This window comes from Telmatherina bonti (genome assembly GCF_933228915.1).
Source record: "Telmatherina bonti genome assembly, chromosome: 14".
NCBI classification, from domain to species: domain Eukaryota; kingdom Metazoa; phylum Chordata; class Actinopteri; order Atheriniformes; family Telmatherinidae; genus Telmatherina; species Telmatherina bonti.
Genome location: NC_136612.1, coordinates 16,187,622 through 16,212,833, shown reverse-complemented (window position 1 = coordinate 16,212,833; position 25,212 = coordinate 16,187,622). Strand labels below are relative to the sequence as shown.

The window sequence follows — 25,212 nt, the reverse complement described above, 5'->3', positions numbered from 1 at the left end:
GAGACGTCGTTGTCAAGCTGTAATTGATGCTCAAGGGCACATGACGAGATATTGAGACGTTCAAATTTTTTGTTGTGGTGTAACTACCATTGTTGTTACCTTTTGTGTTGAATGAATTTTTTGAGATGAGGAAATCAGTAGTGCATCCTTCTACTTAAATGTCTTACTTTTATGATATTATATCACTGTAGCATGAACATATTGCATTTTCCATAAATTTCACCTGAAAGCCAAATATCCCTAACTTTTTGTGAGTAGTGTATATATATATATATATATATATATATAGATATATAGATATATAGATATATAGATATATAATGGAGGATAGAAAAAAAACAGGAAAAGGAATGTAAGCAATTCCACTAGTTATGAGAAAATGAATGAAGAAATTATTTTATTATATTGTATAAAACTCTGACATAAAAAGCTGAACATACACTCACCAACACTTTACAAGGCTCACCTTATCAGCACCAGGATCACCTTTTGACTATAGAACTACTTTTATTCTTTGTGGCACAGAATCCACAAGGTGTTTGAAACATCCCTCAGATATTTTTGGTCAATATTGATATGAAAACATCACATAGTTACGATAGAGTTGTCTGCTGCACATCCATGATGAGACTCTCCTGTTCTACCCAAAGGTGCTGTATTTTAATGAGGTCTGGTGGCTGTGGAGGCAGTTGGAGTACAATGATCTCATTTTCATATTCAAGAAACTAGTTTAACATTGTTTGAGCTTTGTGACACGGTGCATTATGCCTAATGTAACCATCAGAAGATGGTACACTATGGCCACAAAGAGATGCACACAGTTGACAACAGTATTCAGTTAGGTTGTGATGTTTAAACCATGCTTACTTGGTACTAAGCCTCTTAAAGTGTGCCAAGAAAATATCCCCCACACTACTGTACCACCATTATCCTAAACTGCTGACCCAAGGCAGGGTTTCATGTTGTGTATACCAAACTCTGAACCTACCATCTCAATGTTGCGGCTGAAATGGAGACTTGTCCGTCATCTCTAACCAGTATGTCGGTTCTCTTCTGACAACCATGTCATCTTTCAAGAAATTTAAAATCCCTTTTTTTCCCATTTGTGACACTCAGTTTCTATGCAAAATTTTAAAAAAAGTAGTTGAATAGGTGTACATAACAAAGTGTCTAATTATTAGTGTCTAAAGCTAATTATGTGGTATTTCCCATTCATGAGTATTAGTACATAAACAATGAAATTCTGACTTGCCTCTCAAACAGCAACATTTTTAAAGAAATGCCAGAAGTTTAACCTTCTAGCTTTGTTTGCTATGTAAGCATGTACAAACAAAGAGGTCAAGCAGTGTCACAGCAAGCTACTCTTTTTTTTAAAGTATCACTTTTGGTCCTACATCTGAATTGAAATATAACAGTGAGCAAAGTGTCTGCGTCTCTAGGCATCTATTTCAAAGCATAGTTAATTTTCTTCTCTTAATTTTACCCGAGCAGGCCAAGAACATTGCAGTTTAGTAGAATCTGCCTGTCCTAAGCTCTCCTTTCACTGAACTCGAAATGTGAAAAGTTCTTCTAAGTTTCAACCTGTCTCCATCCTGTTAAACCATTCATACTCATCCTCCCAACATGTGACTGTCAGGAAAATGCAGGGAATTATGAGCAGCACAGCAAACTGCAACAATATCCCCTTCATGCCCATGACCTCGTGCCTGTCCAAACTAACCATCTCCTTATGACCACACAAAAGAATTCCATGTCGTCACAATAGTAACACGAGCCCATGAAGAACAGGAAGGTAGTAATCTGACATACTGAAGTCATGATGCTTGTTAAATGAACAACTGGTAACAAAATATTTTGTATGTTTGGAAGTTGTTGATGTTTCAATGTACCCCAGGAAGAGCAGCTACCACCTGAGTGCCAGCTAATGGGGATCAAGAGTAAATGTTGATTTATTTAGTATTGAATTATTTGCCACTGACAAATCTTCATGGCAGAGTTGTTTGCCAGCTCAGCCCAGCAGCTCGTTTCTCCAAAAATATTCACAGCATTATATAAATTCAGGTCTTTTATACTCGGATGTGATTTAAGGCGGCAGCATTTAACTTTGGCAGAATTTCACTCTCTGGTCTTTTCTAATAAAAGTTGATTGGCATCACTAATCTGCATCCTGTCTCTTCTCTGAGCTCTCTCCAGCCAGTAAAAGTCACTCAGATGTTCACTCTTCTTGTCTTATCTCTAGCTCTGGCCCTTTCTCTCTTTCTTGTCCACATGATTTTTACTTTGCATCAGTCTACAGAGTTTTCAGTTCATACAGACTGAATTTTTTAATGCAATCCTGCCATACGTAGATTAAATGAGTATTGGCTGAATATATTCACTCAAGATAGGAGGACGAAACATATTAAAGCACCAGTCTCCCTCCAGAGTGTTATCACCTGTAACAACGTTTTCTAAAGGTGATCCACGCTTTTAAGTTTTACGGTGTGTACGGTGTGTATTGTTTGCTGTTGTCAGAGTGGTGCATTGAGACATGTTCCAGCTTGTAGATGAGAAAGCTGATGCTCACCTGTCCCTTGTGATGAAAAGCTGTCCAGACTCATTTAGCTTAGTTTAGTCGATAGAACTGCGTGTAGCTACTGATATCTTCTGTCTAAAACCTAAAAAAATACACATACACATTTAATTACTACAAATAAATAACGAACAGTATAATTTAGTTTCATTGAATACGCTGATCCTGGGCTTGTTTGGTGACTTCACTCAGCTTGCTAATAAATGGACATTATACAGTTTTGAGGGAATCAGGTAAGTTTTTCCACTGTTTATGCTCTGTGCAAAGTTATGCAAATCAGTTTCTAGTTATGGCTGCATATTTATTAAATAGACTTTTACCATTTTTGTTAAGCAATAGAATGACCACAAGAACCACTGTAAAAAGAGGTTTACAGCATCTTATGGTGCATGTCAACAAAAAGAGAAAGATTATGATTGCAAAGAAAAATGATGAAACTTTACTCAATTTTTTTTCCAAAGCCTGTTAAAACAACCACCGTTGAAACAAAGTGCTGGACACAATTGGACAAAGCAACACAGTTAAATAAAACAATTAACAGGGAGATGAATAATATAATACAATAATTGTTCAATGTTTTTTAAACAGTGTAAAAACTAAACAATTTCAAAAGAGTTAAACAAGTTGTTTAGTTGCTTTTACCTTTTTGATGCTCAAATGTTGTAAGGAAGTAAAAACTACAGTTAAATGTTGTGTTATGCTTGATACCTGCAGCAGTAAATGAAAGGAAAAACACAGTGATTGAGAATTGCAAGAAAATGCAAAAAAAAAAAAAAAAAAAGAGGTTGCTCTGCCTTGCAGGATGAATTGAATCAGCAAATGGGAGGATGGACGGACTGTGTGTAGTCATTGTGTAGTCATTTCCCTCCATACTGAGCCGCTGCCATCTTTTCAATATTCTTTCCATTTTCCCACTGCCCTGCGCCTCTTTGCTTTTCATCCCTTTTCATCTCTTTAATTTCCTTTGGTTTTCCTCTCAGTCTGACCTCCCCCGCTTGTTATCCGTTGTTGTACTCTGTCTGCCATGCGAGGAAACACACTTTCATACTTACCCTCACATTCCTCTAATAATTGCTCCACTTCTAAACCCAAAATACTTTTCACCAATAATTCATTACTATTTATTTCCTGGAGACAAATCCAACTCTTTTCATATAAACTCAGTGCAAAAAAATAAGGAAATTTTGTCTTTTATCATTTCTCTCCCTTTAATTATACAAATTGTTTTTTTAAATAAAGCCTGATGAGTCACTTTCACAGCAAAGTGTAAGAACTGTTCTTCTGAGAAATTTACAACGCAGCAAAACACATAGTCAGTAGCCTCCCAGAATGTGCTAAAACCCTCTGGAATATTCTCCATTTGGTATTAACAAACGTTTTGAAATTCAAGTGCTGCCAGGTGTTCATCAGTCACAATACTGGCAACCGATTGGCGTTTCATTGTTGGACAAACAGCTTCACAGATAGACATATTGGAATGAGATCCTGGAGTAACTGGTGATCCCTTACCTCCACGATCTGGCACCCAACTTTGCCTTCCAGGTTGACAATACTCACTCATACAGAGTCAGGATCATCGTTGAGTACCTCCAGAATATGGGAGTATAGAAGATTGTATTACCTTCTGTGAATCCACACCTAAACCCGGTTGAACACTTGTTAGAAACAACACTCATGGGCAGTTGTGGTCCTTGTTTTACAATCTGGGTAAATACCTCCTTTTGCACCCCAAAATGTTAACGTACATTAGATGTTAGCATACAGAAAGGTAAAGACCAAAGCATCAAAAGCCAGATATGTTTCTGCTGGGTTTGGTGATGCTGAGTGCAGTTTTATCCAGCGGTTTACTCTATAACACATCTTAAAACTTTCATTCCTTTTAAATTAGTTTATAAATTAAAAGTTTTAATGTAAATTAGTTATGGTGGAGGTAGTAAAATAAAGCCAATATTTTTTTCTCGTACACTGCCTTCAACAAGGCTTAATGAAAAATAGTAACATAGCTAACATTGCTACTTTTTGTTGCTATTAAGAGGTTAATAAACAAACTACATATTAGGCCGTCTGTTTCACTGTTTGCATAATACTCAAAGAGATGGTATGATGGAATGGTGCACACCTTTATCATTTGTCTTTTTCTTTTCTTCATTTCTTTTTCTCACCTGGGTAGCTGGTGGTTTTTTGTCTTTTTGTTTTTACTTTTTGTTTTTGATTCTTTAGCACTTGACGCGACTAATGAGAACCTGGCCGCTCTGCAGTGTCCATCTTCTTTTTTTTTTTTTTTTTTTGTCTTGTCCAGCATTTAAGCAAGCAGACTGATGTTCTGGATGCTGTGTTCTGCTCAGCAAATTTATTTTGCCAATGATCCCCTTGTATTTCTTGATTCTTATTTTATTCTTCTATTTGCTTTGGATAATAGTTTGTATTGCAGAGTTTATGCTGCTGGACCTGACCGGAAAGGACAGAAAAGGGGCAGAAAGAGAACAGAAAAGAGAACATAAAAACAAAAAGAGATCAATGCATACACGTATATGCACATACATACCCACCTACATATATATGTATATACACTCGCACATACAGTATATATATACATATATACATACACACACACATACATACATACATACATATATATATATATATATGTATGTACATATATATATATATATACATTCATGCAGAACATTTAGAGTGGAACGTGTTCAGAGAAGAGTGATCATGCCAATGTGACCCTGCCCGCCCAGGGCTAGAGGCAGGCCAGGAGAACCCAGATACCTGGGTAACCGACAGTCACCCCCAGGCACAGACCCCAACCACCCCACTCCGGAGCCAGCCATGCATCCGCCCAGGAGGTGGCAAAGTAGGTCCCCAACCAGAGTCCCCCGCAGTCAGGGGGAACAGGCCCCAGCAGGCCCAGGCCGGCAAGGGCCGATCCTGCCGGGCACCGGCCACCCAGGGCAGACAGAGCGCAGGCCTCAGGGTCCCAAGAGCCCGAGAGCAGCCCCCCGCCCCCGCAGGCAGAGGGCACAGCCCACACCGACGGAGGACCAGGATCCCCAGACCGCCACATAGCGGCAGCCAGGTTGCACCCCAGTGCGCCAGCTGCGCTCCCCGGGTACAGGACACCACCCCCCCACCACCAAACCACACACACATATACACACATACCCTCCCTCCCCCAACACGCACTCCCCTCTCAGCCCCCATCCACACACCCCTCCGCAATCCACACACATCTCCCATCACATACACAACCCCACCCCACCTCTACTCACTCACCCATACCAAGTCACACAAACCCCAACCGACCCCGCCCCCACACACACTCACACCCCGCCACCCCATCCCTCTACTTCTACCCAACCACACATGCCCCACCAAACACCCCTCCACCACCCACAGCCCCCCCTCCAAACTTCACCCTCACTCACACATCCCATTCCGCATATACCCCCCCCCCCCCCCCCCCCCCCCCCCCACACACACACACACACACACACACACACACCCTCACTCCTCCAACACAGGCACACCCCATTACATACAACCCACCCACCACCATACCCCTCCACACACACACACACACACACACACACACACACATCTACTCATCCGCACACATCCCTATCCCCTCACCCCCCTACCCACCTATATCCCCAACCCTAATCCCCCCCCACCCCCCCACCGCACCATCCATCTGTAACCCCATACACCCACTCCCACACATCCTCACCTCACCCCTCCATCATGTCCCATGTGAGATGTCCCAGAGGGGGCAGAGGACAGGATGGCCCCGATCAGGGCCCCCATAATTACCGCCCACCACTCCCAGCGTCCCCCCCACCACTCCACAGATGCAGCTGACCCAGCACCCCCCCCCAGGGCCGGCGTCAACCCTCCTACAGCCAGGCCAGCCCAGACTTAGGTCTAATGGATGGCACTCTTCCCCCACCTGTACCCTCCCCCAGTAAAGCCCCGAATAGGGGCATGAGAGGACCCTATCGCCCCCGCCCCCCCCCCCCCCCCCCCCCCCCGCTTATGACTGATTGTGAAGTATGTATTAGTTGCAATTAAAATTGAGGGAAGTGCCACGCGGTGTTGGGAGAGGGACCACCTAAGCAGCCCCGCCCACCATACACCACATGCTCTTCCCCCTAATCATGTGAGTCGTCAGTGTTTTGGTGTTTTGATGTCTAAGTGTAATTAAAACTGGGAGGTGAGCCGAGGCTGGGTGCAGCGATCAAGACCACCTTGATGGCCTTTCTCACCACCCAGCGCCACGTGCACACCTCCCAATACCCTGCCTGTGTGTGAAGGGGAGCGGGAATGAAGAGGGGTCGAGGGATTTAAGTCTGGAGGAAAGCTCACTTTCCTCCAGAAAGTGAGCCGCCCGCGGCACTAGGCATGCACCCCACTCCCAGGGCCTCCCAAGGACCAGGACAAGCCAGGGGCAGCCATCCCCGTAACCAGAGCCTTCAGCGACTCTAACCAGAGAGTCATCACCGACCCAAGAGGGGACCAACTCACCACATGCAGAAGGGGGGCATGAGGACAAAGAAGAGGAGGGGCGGCAGAAGGGGAATCCCAGACCGATTGTCCACCGCCCCCTCACTCACAGAGGACACCCCCACCTGGGGACATGAAGTCCCCCCTTGTCCACACATCGGCACTTTCACGCACATCCGCCACTGTCTCAGCACACACACCTACAGCCACACACACACACACATCCCGACACATACAGATCCACCCAACCACACATTCAGCCCACCCTCAAAACCATCCTCCTGACCCCCACGTCACATCCAAATCTCCCCAACCCCCATCCTTCACATCTACACTTATCCACCAACCCACCACACACATGCACCACCCACTCCCCCATACATACACCCCTGCCCCATCGCCCCCCCCCCCACACACACACAGACACCCCCCCTCACACACACACACACACACACACACACACACACACACACACACGTATACATGCACCACCGCCACTCCCCACATACACGCATCACCCCACTCCCCCCCACACACGGCACTACCCCCCCCCCCCCAGACACCACAACGCCCCCCCCACACACACACACCCACGCACACCCGTATAAATGCACCACCGCCACTCCCCCCCACACACGCATCATCACACTTCCCTACCCACACACATCCACACACCTATGTACCGCCACCAGTCCTCAACACACACCCCTTACACACACCCCTCCACACACACACACATCCCATCCACACTATCAAACACCCCCCACTCCCCAAGTCCCAGGGTCTCAACCAGGCACTAGAGCATGTACCTGCCCGCCGCTGCAGCGGCAGGTCCACACTGAGATGCAAATCACTCAAGCAAAAGCTGGAGATCACAATCAGGTGAAGCCAACAGGACCATTGGCGGAGTCCAACTCTCACTGGAAACTAATCTGATTTACTGTTACAATGCAGACCAAAACTTGACACCCATTGTTTAGGGATCAGACAGCCCATGAAAGGTGGTCTGGTACTCCATACTCTGGGACCACCACCCACAGGAGTCCCCAGAGGACATGGTCAAATGCTTTCTCCTAGTCCACAAAACACATGAAAGTTGGGCAAACTCCCATGACCCCCCCCCCCCCCCAGACCCTGAAGTGGGTCTGGGGGGGGGGGGGTCATGGGAGTTTGGGGGGGGGGCTCAGGATGAAAACAACACTGCTCATCCTTAATCCGGAATTTAACTATCCGACAAATTCTTCTCTCCAGGATTCCTGAAAAGACCTTACCGAGGAGGCTGACGAATGTAATCGCTTAGTAGTTTGACCACACGCCCCGGTCCCTGCCAGTCCAGAGGACTGTCTGATGTCCACGCAATGCTTCCGAAGCGTGTCATCCGGACAGCCCCACAGCATCCAGGGCCTTAAGAAACTCCGGGCAGACCTAATCCACTCCTGAGGCCTTGCCACCGAGGAGCTTTTTAACCACCTCAGCAACTTCAGCCCTAGAGAGAGGAAAACTAGTTTTCCAACTTTGTCAACTTGAACACTCTCAACACAGTTATGTCATCATTCCCAGTTCCAACTTCCAATTTCCAAATCAAAACAAACGCAGAATTAGTTTCAATCGGTCAATCTAACTTCAAAGTATAAGTCAAAATCAGCAAAAATACCAAGTATTACAAGGGATTTTAGCATATTGTCTGGGGTTATTTTTCTACAGTCATTTGGCAGACACTTTTATCCAAAGCAACATACATATGTACCTAGATAGGCACATCAGGGGGCAACTTCAGGTTCACTGACTTGTCCAAGAGCACTTTGGCACACAGTCAGGGGAAGCCTGGAATCAATCCCCCATCTTTCAAGTTGAAAGACAACTGCTCTTCCTCCTGCGCCACAGCCACCCATCTTGTTTCATTGTTCTATTGTGTGTTACTGGTACTGGTAATTTTATTGTTTTTGGAACATATTATTTTATTCTTTGGTATAATGTTATTGGTTGTTGTGCTGAGAATTGTGTACCATTTGATCAACAGCGTTGTTTTAAAAGTGCTTTATAAATAAAGTTGGATTGGATGGGATTGGTATAAAACAACACCAGTTGGTATCATTTAAGGGGGAAATAATCAAAATAAATTGTCCTACTTTTTGTGTTAACTTTCTCTAACTTTTATTTTCTCATCCTGAGTCTGTCAGTTTAGTCCCCACAACAGAGTAAAACCCTCTACACATTACACACACGTTCACCTCAAAGCACGCCGGATACAAACCCACACCCAGCTCCCAGGTCTGGTCTCAAGCCCTCCCACACGCGCTCGCGGCAGCCGGGCCAGAGAGAGCGTGCACATTTGACTCTTTCTCACTCTCGCTCTATCACTCCCTCTCTCTCTTTTTTCCAAGTTAGCGTTCCAGTGTGTGTAAGCTTAGAAAACTGTTCCTTGTGATAAATATTCTTTTTTTTTTTTTTTTACAACCTATGTCTTTGTTTTGCACCTGAAGCTGAAGGCAGATTTGGTTCAACCTCGGTGAGTCAGTTCAACTTTTTAATTGTGGTTTATTTAGCTTTAAAATGCTGAAAGGACATTTCTGTGTGCGATTCCTGAAACATTAACGGAGACATGCGGTGTTTTTACATGGTCCACTGCTGTTGGAAATAAATCCAAGCCCCTAATTCTAGTTTTCTTTCACCTTCTTTGTGTACATTTGTGTGAAAACTTTTCTTAGTGAGGATTTTTTTTTTTTTCAATTTTTTAAGCGCAGTTATAATAAATGTGGAGATGTTTTGTCCCCCGAAATTTTTAACACAGCTCGTCAGCCAGACTCCAGTTCAGCCGATGGGAATGAAAGGGGCGTTGTCAACCAGAAGTGTGTGTTAAAGTGTGTTTTAATTAAATGTTTTAACCCTTTTGGGTTAGAGCACAGAATGAATGTTTGGTAAGCTGTGAAAGATGAGAAAGATATTTTATATATGGAAATGTGTTTGTGTGTGTGTTGCATTTTGGATAAGTTTATACTTTTTTAGTTGTTTTTTTTTTATGATTGTATTTTTTCATTAGACACAAGTTATGGCAATTTTAAACGTCAAATGCCTTAATATTTGAGTAGAATACATAGAATATTCTTGTTTTATTAAGAACTATTTAAGTGTGTTTATGAAAGTCAACTTATTTGAGTGTATTTTTTGATGTGGCAGTTGGTCAATGTTTCTATGTTTCAATGTTTGTTTTTTGCCCCCTCTTGTGGTTAAAAACCAGAAATAGTCATTGAGCAGTGTTTAGTGTGCAGTTTAATTGGCAGTGGCATCTATGCAAAGTCACATATGCTCTTTTATTTTAAAAAAAAAAAAAAAGTAACAATAAGTTATAATCACTTAGGAGTCTTTTGGAAACCGGTTTGCACTCTGAGCATGCGGTCATGAAAGGTTCAGTACAATCCTTGTTGGAACAGAGATTCAGAAGAGAATGAAGAAATGGCAATATTCTTTATGATTGATGCTTAACATAAACATGTAATCCACCACCAGTGTTGTATAATGTAACACTGGTTGTGTGTTTGGAATAAAAGTTCAAAGTGAAAATTGTATTTATGATCATTTTTAGGATCACCAGAGCTCTTCTTTGGATGTTTGCTCCCATTTGTTCCATTTAATGTCACAATAATTCCACACTGCTTCAGCGATGTTGAGGTCTGGGCACTTGGAGGATTTAGCTCAGGACTTGTGTCACTTGGCCTACTTCAGCTTTCCCCCCTGTTTCCTTTCATCAAAAATGGTCATAAATGGTCATAAATACCATTTCTGATGAGGCTTTAGTAAACAGTCAATACACTAAAGGTCCAGATACATCTGTCAGGTCCTGTCTTTGCTGGATTGTTTCTTTTTTCTCTCTTGACTTGTTTCCTTAAAGTATTCAAGAACACACCTCACAGCTTGTCGAGTTTATTGTGAGTCATCTTGTTGATTCAAAAATACTATTTGAATATGAGAAACTGTGTTATCTTTGGTATTTTTCATAGCTCTACCTAAAACATAAATAGGAACCAATGTCTTTGATAAGCTGCTGGTAACAAACTACTCAAAGATATCATTTCCATTTGCTTCTTAGCAAACTTCTCTGTTATGTTGAGACACAACACTTGGTCATACTTGAGTTAGGTGCCTTTGGTCATTCATTTCTTCTCTCTTTAATTCTTTAATGATCAATGGGTCTCTGTTAGGAGGCTTGGCACAACAAACAAACAATAATCAAATCAAATCAACTGAAGGACAGTCAAGGACAGTACTATTCTCACTTTAAAAGATTATCAGAAAGTGTGATTCCTTGGAAGTCAACCGTAAATCAGTAAGGTATAGTTCAGGACTTTTGACCGTCAAGCATGTGAAGAAATGCGTTGAGCAATGCATAAACAGTTAAATAAATTCACAGAAGATGCTTATGGTAACTTCATGATAGCTAAATCCTAATTTTACTATCAAAACAGATGGTATTTAAATCCAACTACAGCAGAGCTCCTCATGGTGCAGGATGTTTTGGAGTTTAATACATATAAATACATATTATTAAAGTTTGATCCTAGGATGTGATAATTGTTTATCTGATATAAAATAACTTAAAATACTGCCCCATTTGCTGTCATGTTTTGTAGCACAAAACAGACGACCAGTCTTAATGGGACAGGAAAAAGAGGTGTGGGGTAGTAGAAAGGAGATGATAGGATGCCAAGGTTTAAGTGTGAATTTTTACATAGCACAGACAGGAAGATAAAAGAGAAGAAGAGGGAAGGTAGACAACGGAGGAATGATAAACAGATGTGAATGGGGATGTAAGTGGAGATCTTTTCACCTCTCTGTGTTGCGAGCCAACCTCACTTTGCCATGTGGAAGTCATTACTCAGCACTGTCATAAGGAATGTATGAGAAAAGACACACACACATAAAAGCCACGTTAGAGACCGACTTGAAAGAATTCTTGTGTCAGAGGGAAGTCTTTAAACACAGCAGGAGGACAGTTCTGTGCAATTGTGTGTGCATTTCTTTTACGTTCCTTTGCAGCGGTTGTAGCCCTTAATGTCTGCTTTAGTCTCTCCTGGTGCTGAACAAACCTCCACCACTGACATAAGTGTCAAGGAAAATAATGAATATGCAGAAACAAACACACAAGAATAAAAGGAATGTGTCCAATCAATTAACCTGAAAAACTCAGATATAAAGTCCTTAACAATGATTACCTAACTTGTTTATTATTCTGTCACTAACGTTAACAGATGATCACAGCAGATTATATCTTCTATACTTTGTGTATTGGCCACATGTGTCCAAAGTAAATAATTCATTTCAAAACCTACCTTATTCTTGCAGCTCTAGTATTTGTTTCACAAATGTAGCCCATTGTCTGGTCACATCCTCACAAGCAGCTAAGTGCTGGCCCAAATAACAAGGTTTTGTGGCTGTTGCATAATCGCTTTATTAGTCATCCTTTTTTATTTTAGAGGATACAAGCAGGCAGTTCTTATCTACAAAGTTCTCATAAATACACATGTAAAAATGAAGGGTTCTGATACCCAAAGAAATCTTGACATTATGTGTAATTCTGAAGTTACACCAGGTGCCTCTTACATGACCCTTCGAGTATCTCAGTTTGTATACATCAGGTAAGAAGCTACTTGACGTAATATCTACAAGACTATCACTGTTTTCTGTTCATTTGGTTCATTTTGATCCAAGTTTAGGTTTTCAGTAAACTGTTAGAGAGATGTATTTAAGTCTGTAGTGTGGTCTTATAAGTTACCTCTTTGTGCTACATTTGGTTTATGGTCTTCCTTTAACTGGCTTCCTTTGGAAAATAGGTTTTACAAGCTGTTATTTTTTAAAAAGATATTTCCTTTGCTTTGATTAATTGTTGATAACTTTCATATCAATAGGCTGTAACACAAGAATAAAATAACAGATTTGACATAGTTACAAGGATGTTGGAAATACTTGCTGTCTAGTTTTGCTGAAATAAATGTTGTGGGTGTCATGAAATGAAGCCTTAAATTTTACAGGGGTTACGGACTTCAATTACAGAAGTAAATTATGAAGCTCCCTCATTCACTACCCTGAGTTTGTAGACAAAACAACAGAACTAAAATGTTTTATCTCCTGCTACAGCAACAGGCCAACCGAGGGCATGCTCTGTCTGTCTTGGTATACACACATGCCAGGCATAGGCATTTTCTGGGTATAGGTAGTGAGAAGTATGTTGCTGCTCTTTTTGACAGGACTGATGAATAATCTAACAGTTTTCTGCCCTTCAGTCCCCATGCAAAGCAGCTTGATCCTATGCAACAGCAAAGTCCAGAAAATACAAAGCATGTCTTGTCATTCACGGGAAAACCACCTCATTATAAAAGTAGTTCTGCCAACCAAGATCAGACCAAATCTGGTTCAAAAGCAAGATATGTTTCTGCTGGGTATAGTGATGCTGAGTGTAGTTTTATCCATAATACATCTTAAAACTTCCATTCCCCAGTATAGGTGGTTGGTGAAGTGCACATTTAGTCCTGTTAGGAAGGTTAGCATGATTGCTGTCTTGGCTAAGTCTGTTGCTGTGTGGTACAGTACCAGTGAAAAGGTAGGACAAAATTTTGTCCAAACTTTTAAATGGTACTGCAGGGAGATTAATGCATACTTGTGATGGTAATTTATAGGGAGTGCTGCTGCTAATGTGACGTTGCAAACCCTGGTTTTTCAGTCCACTCATAAATGTTCCAGTTGAAATCAGTGAAACTTCGCACTTTGGAAGACGTTTCCCAATACGTTCAGTTCAATGCTCAAAATGTGAACAATAGATGTAAAACACACAGAAAAAAATGACCAGCGTATGTCTGTACAGGGTTTAAGTTATTCCAAATGGAAGATTTTTGGACACACATAACAGAGAGATGCTTTAACAGCAGCTTACATCCATAGTGCACAAACACTCTGCTGCATTTCTGTTCCATTTGGTGTCATCAAATGGATATCATTAAGAGATGCAAGGTTTTCTGTTTTATATAAGGCAAATATTGCTTCCTAGTAAAGTATTTAAACTTTTCAATAACACTGAAGAAGTAAAACTATGTCTTTTCTTCTAGATCAGTTTATTAGAACACTTAGTTTATTTTACCTACAGCAGATGGCACAATTCAATTGTTTGATCATACTGCCAATTCTGGAAACAAAGCACTTCGCTACAATCAAATTTTGTTAAATTTCATTCATTATAACTGCAGTAATAAATCATTTTCCTATGTTACATTCATTCATATCCAGTGTTTAGATGAAGAAACCAAAGGCAGCATATGTTGTAACTTCCATCCAACTGAATTTATGATATGGATTTATGCAAAACAAACATTAACCATATAAGCATCCGTTAGTAGTAAATCTGAAGGAGATTTACAGGCTAAAGGTGGTTGAGGGGCCAGAAAGCTCTGGTGGAAGTCTTCCTGACGTTTCTCTGTCTTAATCGTATTTTCCATGGCCAAAGGCAGAGTGAAAAAGACAGAGTCTGGGAGAGTGGGACATTGAGAGAGACAGGGCTAGATTCAGAGGCCCAGTTAAGTCTGTGGCTTTGTGTTTTATGAAAGACTAAAAAAAAAAAAAAAAAAAAAGAAAAGGCCATAAAAAGTCAGCATTTTCCACCAGGCAAGGGAATCAGCCGAAATGCACACACACACACACACACACACAGTTGCACTCAAACAGAGAGTCCCCCCAGTCTCCCATTATAAGGCTGAGTGGAGAGGAGGAATGGCTGCATTTGTGCTTGATAGCCAGTGTATGTGTTGCATGCGTCAGGGCAGGGAAGGTGCTGGAGTTTTCTACTCCTCCATTTTCTTTTTATACAATTTCTTCAAGTGTGTGCCAGTTTCCCAAAAGTCAAACGCAAAGGGAACAGTCTCATCTCGTACAAACGACATGCAGTATAATGTGCTTACAGTCAAGTGACTTGCATTATAAAACACTGCTTCATTTTTTGGGTTTCCTTTTCTCCAGCTTCAGACTTTCCATGGTCATTTTTATGTGCAGAGTTGGACTCATAAATCTAAAGCCACTGAAACCAGATATAAACTCTCTTTGAATAGCTCTAAAAACATCAGACTCAGAGGAAAAAAGATTTTAGTCTCCAAAAACCTGCTTTTCACAGCGACTCTAGGTTACAGTTTTCCTCTTTCTATGGCAGCAGTGAACTTGTCTCGTTTTTGAACATCAGTTCTTCGTAGTCCAGATCGCTTCATTAATGACCTCAGTGATGGACACAGACTTGGCAAACTCAAGTGAGGACTGTAGCTGCTTTTTCTTCTGATTGACACACCACAGCTGAAGAAATACTCCGTTGTGTGTGAGTATGCGAGACCTGTTATGATAGATAAGGCATGAAGATCCGTGAAATATCAATTTTATTCATACCAGAGTTGCAGGACTAATGTATTCAGCATGCGTAAGGCTAAGCGCTGTTGCTTGGTGTCTGACAGGACTACTTTTAGGTCTCTTTCACCATTACAGATTCAGACCTCTATAAGAGTACATGTTTTGGAGTGTTAAGACGTGAGTATTTGTCGATTTAGCATTTCTCAGTGGCAATCAGTCATGTTTGCCATTATTCATGTTAAAGAGGGTAACACTGTTACGTTTGCTCAGTAAAACCAGAGTAACGGATACATAGCAAAGCATTATGGTGCCACATGAAAGTGAAAGATGGAAAAGAAAAAGAGCATGATTGCAGTTTTTGCTAAACGTCTCTCTTTTTCCATAATTAAAGGCTGGACAGTCAGATGACTGGACGTTTTTACAAATGAAATACACAAAAAAGTACCTTGTCATTGCCAGTCTTTTAAGTCTGTTATCTATGGGGGGGGGGGGTAGCTTTCTTTAATCATATGAGCTGTGAGAACCTCTTTTATTCAGCTTTTGTTTTTTTCTTTGTGAGTTCCTTGGTAGACCACAAATATGTGAGTGTGTGTTTGTGTGTATGCATTTACACTCATGTTTTTGTTTTTCTCTCTTCCCTCCATTTCCCTCCAATGGGGCTCCCTTCCTTCCCTCTCTGTCACCTCCCTTTTCCCCTTGCTCCTCCTTTCTTTCCTCCCCCTCTCCTCTGAGATGAGATGGCAGCTACAGAAGATTCAGCTGTATATTGAGGGTGTGTGCATGTGTGTGTGTGTGTGTATGGTTGTTAAGTATGCATGGATGTACGTGTCCAGGAGGTTATTTGCCGTTCCAAAGAATGCTCTTGCAGGTCAGATTACACTCAGTTGCAGGAGGCGCTCTGCAATTGATGTAGTGAATTAAACTACTGTTTCCAGGGTGATAAAGATTAACCTTGACTTTAAGTCTTTTATTACTTGTTACTTTATTATAAAAAGTTCTCTATGATTGTCTGGGAATATTCAGGACTGAGGAGGCAAAAGCCAAATTGTAAAAACACTAGAAAGTTGCTGCCAGGCCTAAAAGTAAGTGTACCTCACATTTCCCTCCAGACCTGTCACTCATTCTGTTTATTACTGCAGCTACATACTGTATGTCCGAGCATTTTCACAAGCAACAAGAGTAAATTGAAATATGTGTGACCAGTTCATTGTTTGGAATTTCATTATGCATCATTTTTTTACTTTAGTTTGCCTTTGGAGAATAACTATTCAGACCTTTTGGTTAGAGAAGCCACAACTATTTATGTTCTTGTTTGAAAGTGAACCCTACTATCCATACACTTATGTGTGTGTTTTCACACTTCCTTTTTTTTTTTTTTACATTTTAGCCCCTTGTCCTCCCTCCCCCCTTCCCCCAGCTCAGACAGGAAGGACCGATCCTCTGGCACATCCCACCGCCACATGCTTGCACACAAAAACGGTGGCCTGCTTCCTGTTGGCGGGGAGAGGCTGTTTTTACTGTGACTCCATTTTGGCAGACAAGGCTAATTCCTCTGCTGTCTGGCTGTGTGTGTGTGTGTGTGTCTGTCTCCTCAACTTTTAAAGTGCTGATGAGAGGCTGTTCCTGAATTCAGAATCATCGTGTGTAGGCTGTATGAGTAGTTTTTTGTGCGTGATTCCCCTAAAGATGGTTAGAGTGAGATTGATGTGTGAAGCCAAACAAAGAACAGATTCTGCCTTTAATCTGAACTCAAATTAGGTTTTAAAAAGTCATTAAAGCTCTCCTGTAATAGAGGGTATATTTAAAAGATACATTTTGGAGGCTTTGGAGGCTTTTTTGAGTTATATTGAAAGAATACTTGATATCTTCATGAAATCTTTACTGATTAACAACCGCATGGGTTTCCGGATGAGCATACACACATAGAAAAACCAAGTAAATTCATTATCTTGTTAAATGTCAACCTATGATCTAGCTTGTGATCTGAAAAGGCTTTTTACTCACAGATGCCTCTCGTTTTCTGTTCGATCTTTTTTTCTGTGTCCTGATCAATCTTCCAGTATTCATATCAGAAAATGTCCCTGCAGGATAAAACTGCCGTCATCATGTTTGGGAATGGTGTTCAGGAGGGAATGCTTGCTTCATGCGGGATTTTTCTAATACCATTGGAAGTTGTGGCCAGAAAGTCCAATTTTAAAGTAATTGAATCAGATGGTTTGGTTTTATTGTTCAGAAAAGTTCATGTGCCTCTTCATAAAGAATCGCCTCTATCATTGCAAAAAGCCTTTGGCTATCTGCAGCCAGATCTGGGAAGTATAGTGGAAGTTCTTCAACAATTTAAATATATATTTGTTTTCATAGCTTTTTGGATGCTCTTTCATTTCAGACACAAGCAACAAAAATAGGAATCAAAAGAGTTCTGTGGTGTATTTTAACAAAATTATTTTTTTTAACAAAAATAATTTTGTCAATTTGACTTTCTGTTGTTTTTTTTATTTAATTGTGCCACAAAACAATCCAAATTTTTTTTTTTTTTTGCTTTCTCAATGATTAATATTTGCCATTTAACAAGGGAAGGGGAAAAAATCCTATTTTTGATACCCTTTAACCTTGCAGAAATTTTGCCTCAGTTTATTCTCCTGCATTATGACCTGCTGCCTCCCCTGCTTCTGTTCTTAGTTGTGACTGAGAACCCAATTTTATTTTATTTTTTTCTCATTTTAATTTGTGTATTTTATTCAAAGATCATTACCTGAAATTAAATAAGTATCCTATATGGATATGTTAAAATATTCATATCTAAAAATCCTACAGTATCAAAAATACCACATGTATTTCTACATACCCAGAGATACAGTAATACTGTACAGCCTGAAAACTCTGCATCTGCACTGTAACTGCTTGTTCAGAAAGAGAAATGCACAACAAAATCCCTATCTAGACAGACGATCAGGTCTTCAGCAGAGGTGCACACACACACGCACACACACACATCTGTTATAACTGTCAACAGTGTTTTCCGTAGCTAAAAACAGCTGCTCATTTCATTTGTATCATAATGATACAGATTCTAAGATCACGTCACAAGCTGGTATTTTGTGTGCCCTTGCTTCATTGAAAGTATGCAAACTTTATAAAAATCTACTAACAACATTCCTTGGGAATGTAAAATAATATACTATTCCTGGACTGGTCCAGTGCAAGACTTTACACATCTCAACCTCCATCAACAAGTCTTAGTCTAGATTAAGGCCTCCAATTTCTGCAGAGTAAACACCACACTCCCACATAGTATAAATGTGTATATACATGTACACACACTCCCTCACACATTGGCTTAAATACAGCCACAACAAGCACATTTTCTATAATTTGAGGGGAGACTTTGAGGCAACAAATATTTCTGTTTCATTAAACCTGCATTTTTTTCGGTTGTTTGGAAATGCTGTATGTTGGTAACTGGCTCCAGATGTAGCAGTAGTTACTGTATAAGTACTATACACTCTGCTTGAATTGCCTTTAAGGTATTTTCTTCACCTCAGTCTAAAGTTGACTCACAACAATCTTTTATACAGTTTCTTGCAAGTTGTTGGTACATACTGTATATTCACGTTTCTGCATACTACACCTGCACTTATGATGACCAGATAGCGAAGCCATTTATCTTTCATGTGCTTGTTTTTGTTATTAAATTCTAACAAATTTGTTGCTCCCTGCAGATTTTTTTCATCTGAGACACCTTCATCCGGTCTTAACTATCAGCTTGCCGCCTCACCTGTCTGACGGCCTGCATAAACACTCGGAAACCGTCCCAACCGAAGCAGCAACATACATCTGCAAGTTCACCGACTGCTAGTAGGGGTGTCAGTGAATCAGCCTGCAAGTTGTTTAGTCCATTGAGGGTCTCACTGAAGGGGAGCCATGTTGATCATCTTAGCCCTCATCATCCTTTTTCATATGGCTGCAGCCATCATACTCTTCGTTGCTACTATTCACAATGTAAGTACACACACAAAATGAACAGTTTTAGAACAGTATGGTAGTCCAGGTCACATGTTAAACCCATCCATGTGTCCCCACACCTCACCCCCTCCCCTCCTGATATAAAGGCATGGTGGATGGTGTCGCCAACTGGACGTGATGTAATTTACTCTGACTTGTGGTACTCTTGTAACTCCACCTGTTACCAAATAGAGAACAGCCACACTGCTGATGCAGGTAAGTTTTTGCTGTAATTCTGTGTCACCAACATGTGTTAGAGGTGTGTTTTGTGTATAAACCTCCTTTTCTTCTCTCTTTCTCAGCGTATCTGCAGGCAGTCCAGGCTACTATGATCCTGGCCACCATTTTATGTAGCGTCAGCTTCTTTGTTTTCCTCCTTCAGCTCTTCAGGATCAAGCAGGGAGAGAGATTTATTTTTACAGCTATTATCCAGCTGTTGGCCTGTATGTAAAGACAAAACAAAACACACACTTACACTTACATTTACACGTACATTACCAGGTATGACCACAGAGTACCTCTAACATTCAATGAGCATGACAATCACATAATTAAAGGACCCATATTATGTAAATTCCCTTTCTAAAGGTTTTTCTAACTGTCATATGTGTCCCCATAAGCTGTGTATGTTTCTCAAAAATGGGAAAATTTGGTCACATCTCATTTGTTTGCTCTACTTCTTGGCAAACGTGTGCTCAAACGGTTGAGTTTAAGATCTTTCCCTTTGTGGATACTGCCATTGACCTGTTGCCCTGCTAGCTGAGGCTGCCATCTAAAATCACCAAGTGGGTGCGAGCAAGAGCCGCATCCTCTCCCCAAGAGGGCCATGGACAGGCACCACTTAAAACCTTTCCAAAGGTGTATAATGCAACACCAACTGATATTAGCTCCTTAATGCTAGACTACACTTGAATGAAATAAAATACAGTTAAATATCAGATAAATTCATAACAAGAAGGATGGTTCGTAAACAATTTACATAAGATAAATGCATAAATATTGCAAGCTTAGGTTTTTTTTTTGTTTTTTTTTTGCATAGCACATTTTTTGCACAAAGGAATATGACACATTTCACATAAATCATTGTGAAGCAATGCCGCATTGTGAAAAGGAAGCATTTAAAAGTACATTAAAAGCAAAAAGAAAAAAGAAATAAAATACAGAGAAAATTCTAAACTAGAATTAAGCTAAAATGCAAGAAAAAAGCTACAGTGTGATGAATTAACGGTTTGCATAAAAACTGAACGCTGCATCTCCATGTTTAGTTCTGACTCTGGGAACAGAGACTTGAACCTGTTGACCTGAGGAATCTGGTTGGTTCATAACAGACCAGAAGGTCCTGAATGCATTTTGGCCATAAACCATTCAGTGCTTTATAAACCAGCCAGTGTACAGATCTGAAGCCTGGAGTCCAATCCACTCTCTGGGTCTCAGTGAGGACTCGGGCTGTAATGTTCTGGACTAACTGCAGCTTTCTGATGGACTTTTTAGGGAGACCTGTATTCTTGCAAATTTGCAACAATAAGCATCAAGGTGTTAAACAAGGGCAGAATCAATCTGCTCAATACAACTTTCATTACTTTTTGTTTGAAGTTTAATTACTGTCTTAAAATCCTTATAATGTTCCTGGATGTTACCTGTGCATGTATTTGTTGTTTTATCTTTTCCTGAATTATTTCCTCTCTACTTCTTCCAGCTCTATGTGTGATGATTGCAGCATCCATCTACACAGCTGAGCATACAAGCTTCCATGTGCCCAGTCTCCAAAAAGGCTCCTATGGCTCCTCCTTTGTCCTGGCGTGGATCAGCTTCCCCATGACTCTCATCAGTGGCCTCATGTACTTGGTTCTGCGGAAACGCAAATAGATGTGATACACTTAAAACACCGGATTTTCAGATGTTTAGATAGGAACTTGGACACATATGCATAGAAAAATGCATTTACACATTATTTTGCTAACCGTGGTATTTCTTTTAAGTATTGAAATAAGAAAAAACAACAAAAAAGAGCAAATTATGTGTAATATTAAGGCACAGGTTTACAACTAAACACCTCCTTATGAAATACTGAGTAACAGAGTTGTGTTGAACTTAACACGTGTGGCACCAAGATGCTCATGTGGCCTTCTTTTTCATGGTCTTATTAATGTGGCAAAGATACAGCAGTAGTGATTTCACCCTTATTTTTCTGCTTTTAAGTTTTATTGCATTTAAGATTTTTTTAAAAATGCACCCAAAATGCCTAAAAGCTTACCAGCTTTGTCCACTCTGCTGGATAGCTTCCTTCACAAGTAGCAAATTCACACCAGTATCCAGCAGCATTCATCCTTTACTTACTGCTCAGCGTCAGCTCCTGAAGTTTTTTCTTCTTTTCTTGGCCCCCAAACACACACAAAAGGCATTAATATTTCATAGGAATATTTTTTGTTTTTTCAATTATCTGACTGGGAAACAACACCTGGATTTACCAAAGGGTCCATTATTATGAAAGAGACTTTACATTATTTGTTTTGTATATATTTGCTGTGTATGTAAAGTTCATCTTGGACTCCAGTAATAAAAGATATTATGAAATAATTAAAAAATATGTTAGTCGTGATAAACATGAAATGTAGTAAAGTTTAGTTAAAAGTTCATATGTAGGATTTTCATCTCATTAGGGTTTTTTGTTTGTTTTATTTCTGTGTTCTTTGTATTTTAATAGTTTAAAAAGAACCAATGATGTGCTGCAATATTTGGGATTTAAAATGAAAAAAAGAAAACAAAAAGGAATATGTGCAAACTTGAAATAAGAATGATTTTTTTTTTTTATTATATTTACTAAAAACCTTTTGTTCAAAGTCTCTGATAAACGTCAAAAGCTATTTATTGTTGTTTGTGTTTCAGCATAACATTACTGATCACATATGAAACAATGAAGCTTTGCCATTTTTCCCATCTAACCAAGCTTCTCTTGGTCCACTGCTGGCAAATATGCCCCAGTATCTTACCAGTCACCCGTTTCCCTAATGACTTCTAACAACCTAATAGAGGCATGGGTTGGTGTGGGCGTTTGGGGGTGGAACACTGGGAGAGTAGCAGGGGTAATAACTTTTACAGCCGATATTCCCATAGCATTCTCTGAAGCAAACGTTCAGCTTTGACTTAGTGACTGGATCGGAGAGTCTGATACCTGACAAGTTGGAAATATTTGTTTTAAATACTTGTTGTTTTAAATACTTGTTGGAGATACTATGAAACATATAGGAGCATATTGACATGGTCACAAGCTGTTGAAACCAAAAGCTGTATTGGACATGGTTTCTTTTTTGTTAAAAATAAAAAAAACAACTTTGGTGAAGTATTAATTTCACCTTGAGAATTTCATGTCACTCTATAATGTTCTAGGAGGTTTAATGAAGCTATTTTGATTATTGCATGGATTTTTTTTTTCTTTCTTTTCTGCTATATTTAATCAGTTCTTATATGCGTTCTACTTTTATCATCTTGGAGTGATTAAATGACATGAAGCTATTTATTTTGATCTCTGGTGCAGCATCAGTGGCAGCTCCACTCCTTTTTTAAATAATCATGTGTCACATATCATTGCATTTAACCCACTGTCTGCTTTTGACCCCAAGTGGACTGATGGAAAACTGCACTATGTGTGTATTTTGGTTTCAAGCTTCAGAATTTTGCCCCTCACCAGTTGAAAAAGATCTCAATAAAAGTAAATGTATTTATCTGAGTCTGTTTTCCTTCTTGACCGCCTCACTCTCAATTCAGTTCAACATCGTCCTTGTTCACGAGCAATATTGTCTTCTTTTAGTAAACTTTTTTGCAAAGTTCATTCTGTTGAGGGCACTATGAGAAACCAGCTTTATTCAACCTTTGTGTGTGTGTGTGTGTGTGTGTGTGTGTGTGTGTGTGTGTGTGTATACCCAGTTGTGCTGCCAAAACAGCTTTGACCCATCAGTGTATGATGGAAACATTATCTCAGGGGGTGCCCTGGTGTCAGTAATGCTGCCCTTGCACTATATACAGTACTTTAAATAGGTTGTACTTGCAATGGTAAAACAATGTTTGTTTTCCTGAAGTTTCATGTGATTGGTTCAATTTAGGCTATTTCACATGAAGTTATGAAAATTCTTTTGTCACTTTGATCCTTAATGAAAGTGGAGACATATTCATTTCATGTTTTCATGAATCAAAACCTCAGGAATTTTATTTAATCCTTTACCAAAAAGTATTTTAGTTAATATGTTTTTTGAAAAGTGTATTTTGTGGAATAACTGAGATCTTTTCTGAGGTGTTTGTGTGACGGGGTCAAATGCATGGGTTTTAAATGAAATTGTTTTATTGCATGTGTTTTTAACTTGTTGCCTGCACTACTAACCCCAGGCCTAACGAGCTCACCCTTAATTGTTAAATGGGAACACCTGTGAGTGTCTGGACAGACTATTCAAAAGAGCAACAGGTGTGGCAGGAGAGACTCAGAGAAGGAAAACAAAAAGAGAAGTAGAAGAGGAGCAGGACAAGGAAGGGGATGGAGCTCATGGAAAATTGATGATGATGATGATGATGATGATGATGATGATGATGATGGCGGCGGCGGCGGCGATGACGACGCTGGTGATGACGACGAGGAAGGGACTGCTGAGGGGCCAGTGATGACTGGTCCCACCGCGGCTTGGTGGTGGCCAGGCGGAGCCTGAAGTGCAGCAGCCGGTCTGGACCCTAAGGCGCAGCTTCTCAGTCCTGGACCTACGGATATTCCTGGCCCAGGACCAAGCGTGAGTATGACTGGCTTAGTTTAGGGTCCAGAAGGAGAGGCTGGCTGCAGGGCCAGGCAGGAGGGTCGCCCTCTTAAGCGTGTAGACTGCCGTGTATGCTCCTTTCTGCAGGTCCTGGACGTGATGTCGCCAAATCGAAGGCTGAAGACAGGATCCGTCGCTGCAGAGAGGAGGGCCACCCCAAGCCGCACAGTGGTCATTTTAAAGGACATTTTAAGGACATCTGAGAGGACTGGGGTTTTATCATTTTAACTTAACCTTTTTATTATCATATTAAACCATTTTATTGAGATTTTAGTGTGGTTGACTCTGCTCCCCCTGATCTTTAAAAGAACCAAGGTGGTCGGGAGGACCCTTTTTTACCTGTTTTTATTTTCTTTTTTTTTGTTTTTGTTTTTTTTTTAACGCGCCCCGGCCACCCCTGTGTTACATCTGCATACCTCTTTGCATAGGTAGTTTCAGACCAATAGGTGATAGCAGTGCTTTTAGGGGAGAAAAATGGCATTAAGCAGACATGATGCATATGAAAGCTCATTTTAAAGAGTAGAAAAAGAGACTGTAACTGACATGATGTTTAAATGAAATGAAAATGAAATGAAAAATACTATTAATCCCCAAAGGGAAATTCAATATTGTAGTAGATAATTCATTTAAGGAGGTCTTGTTCCAGAGGCTGATGGCTGCTGGCAGGAATGATCTTTATCTTTCAGTCTTACAGTGGACCTAAAAAAAATAAAAAACCAAACCTCTCACTGAACACACTTTGTTGTTTCATCACTGTGTTGTTGAGAGTGTGTGAAGAATCCATCTTCATCAGCTTGTGCAGCTTTCTTCTTTGGACAATCAGCTCCAGCGGCTCCAGAGTTACTCCAAGCACAGAAGCAGCTTTCTTGATCAGTTTGTTGATTCTCTTAGTCTCTGGTTCTGATGCTACTACCCCAGCAGATGCTGCAAAGCTGACTGCACTCTCTACAACAGACT

At 40.6% G+C, this 25,212-nt stretch overlaps 1 protein-coding gene across 1 annotated transcript; it reads left to right on the top strand.

Annotated features, from left to right (window-relative positions):
* The first annotated feature begins 9,410 nt into the window (after window positions 1-9,410).
* On the top strand, window positions 9,411-23,136 carry emp2 (epithelial membrane protein 2). The gene is made up of 5 exons (XM_079252738.1): window positions 9,411-9,590; window positions 19,177-19,456; window positions 19,567-19,675; window positions 19,762-19,902; window positions 21,156-23,136. The coding sequence occupies exons 2-5, from the start codon at window positions 19,379-19,381 to the stop codon at window positions 21,323-21,325; spliced, it is 498 nt and encodes a 165-aa protein (XP_079108864.1). The 5' UTR covers window positions 9,411-9,590; window positions 19,177-19,378; the 3' UTR covers window positions 21,326-23,136.
* Window positions 23,137-25,212: the final 2,076 nt, after the last annotated feature.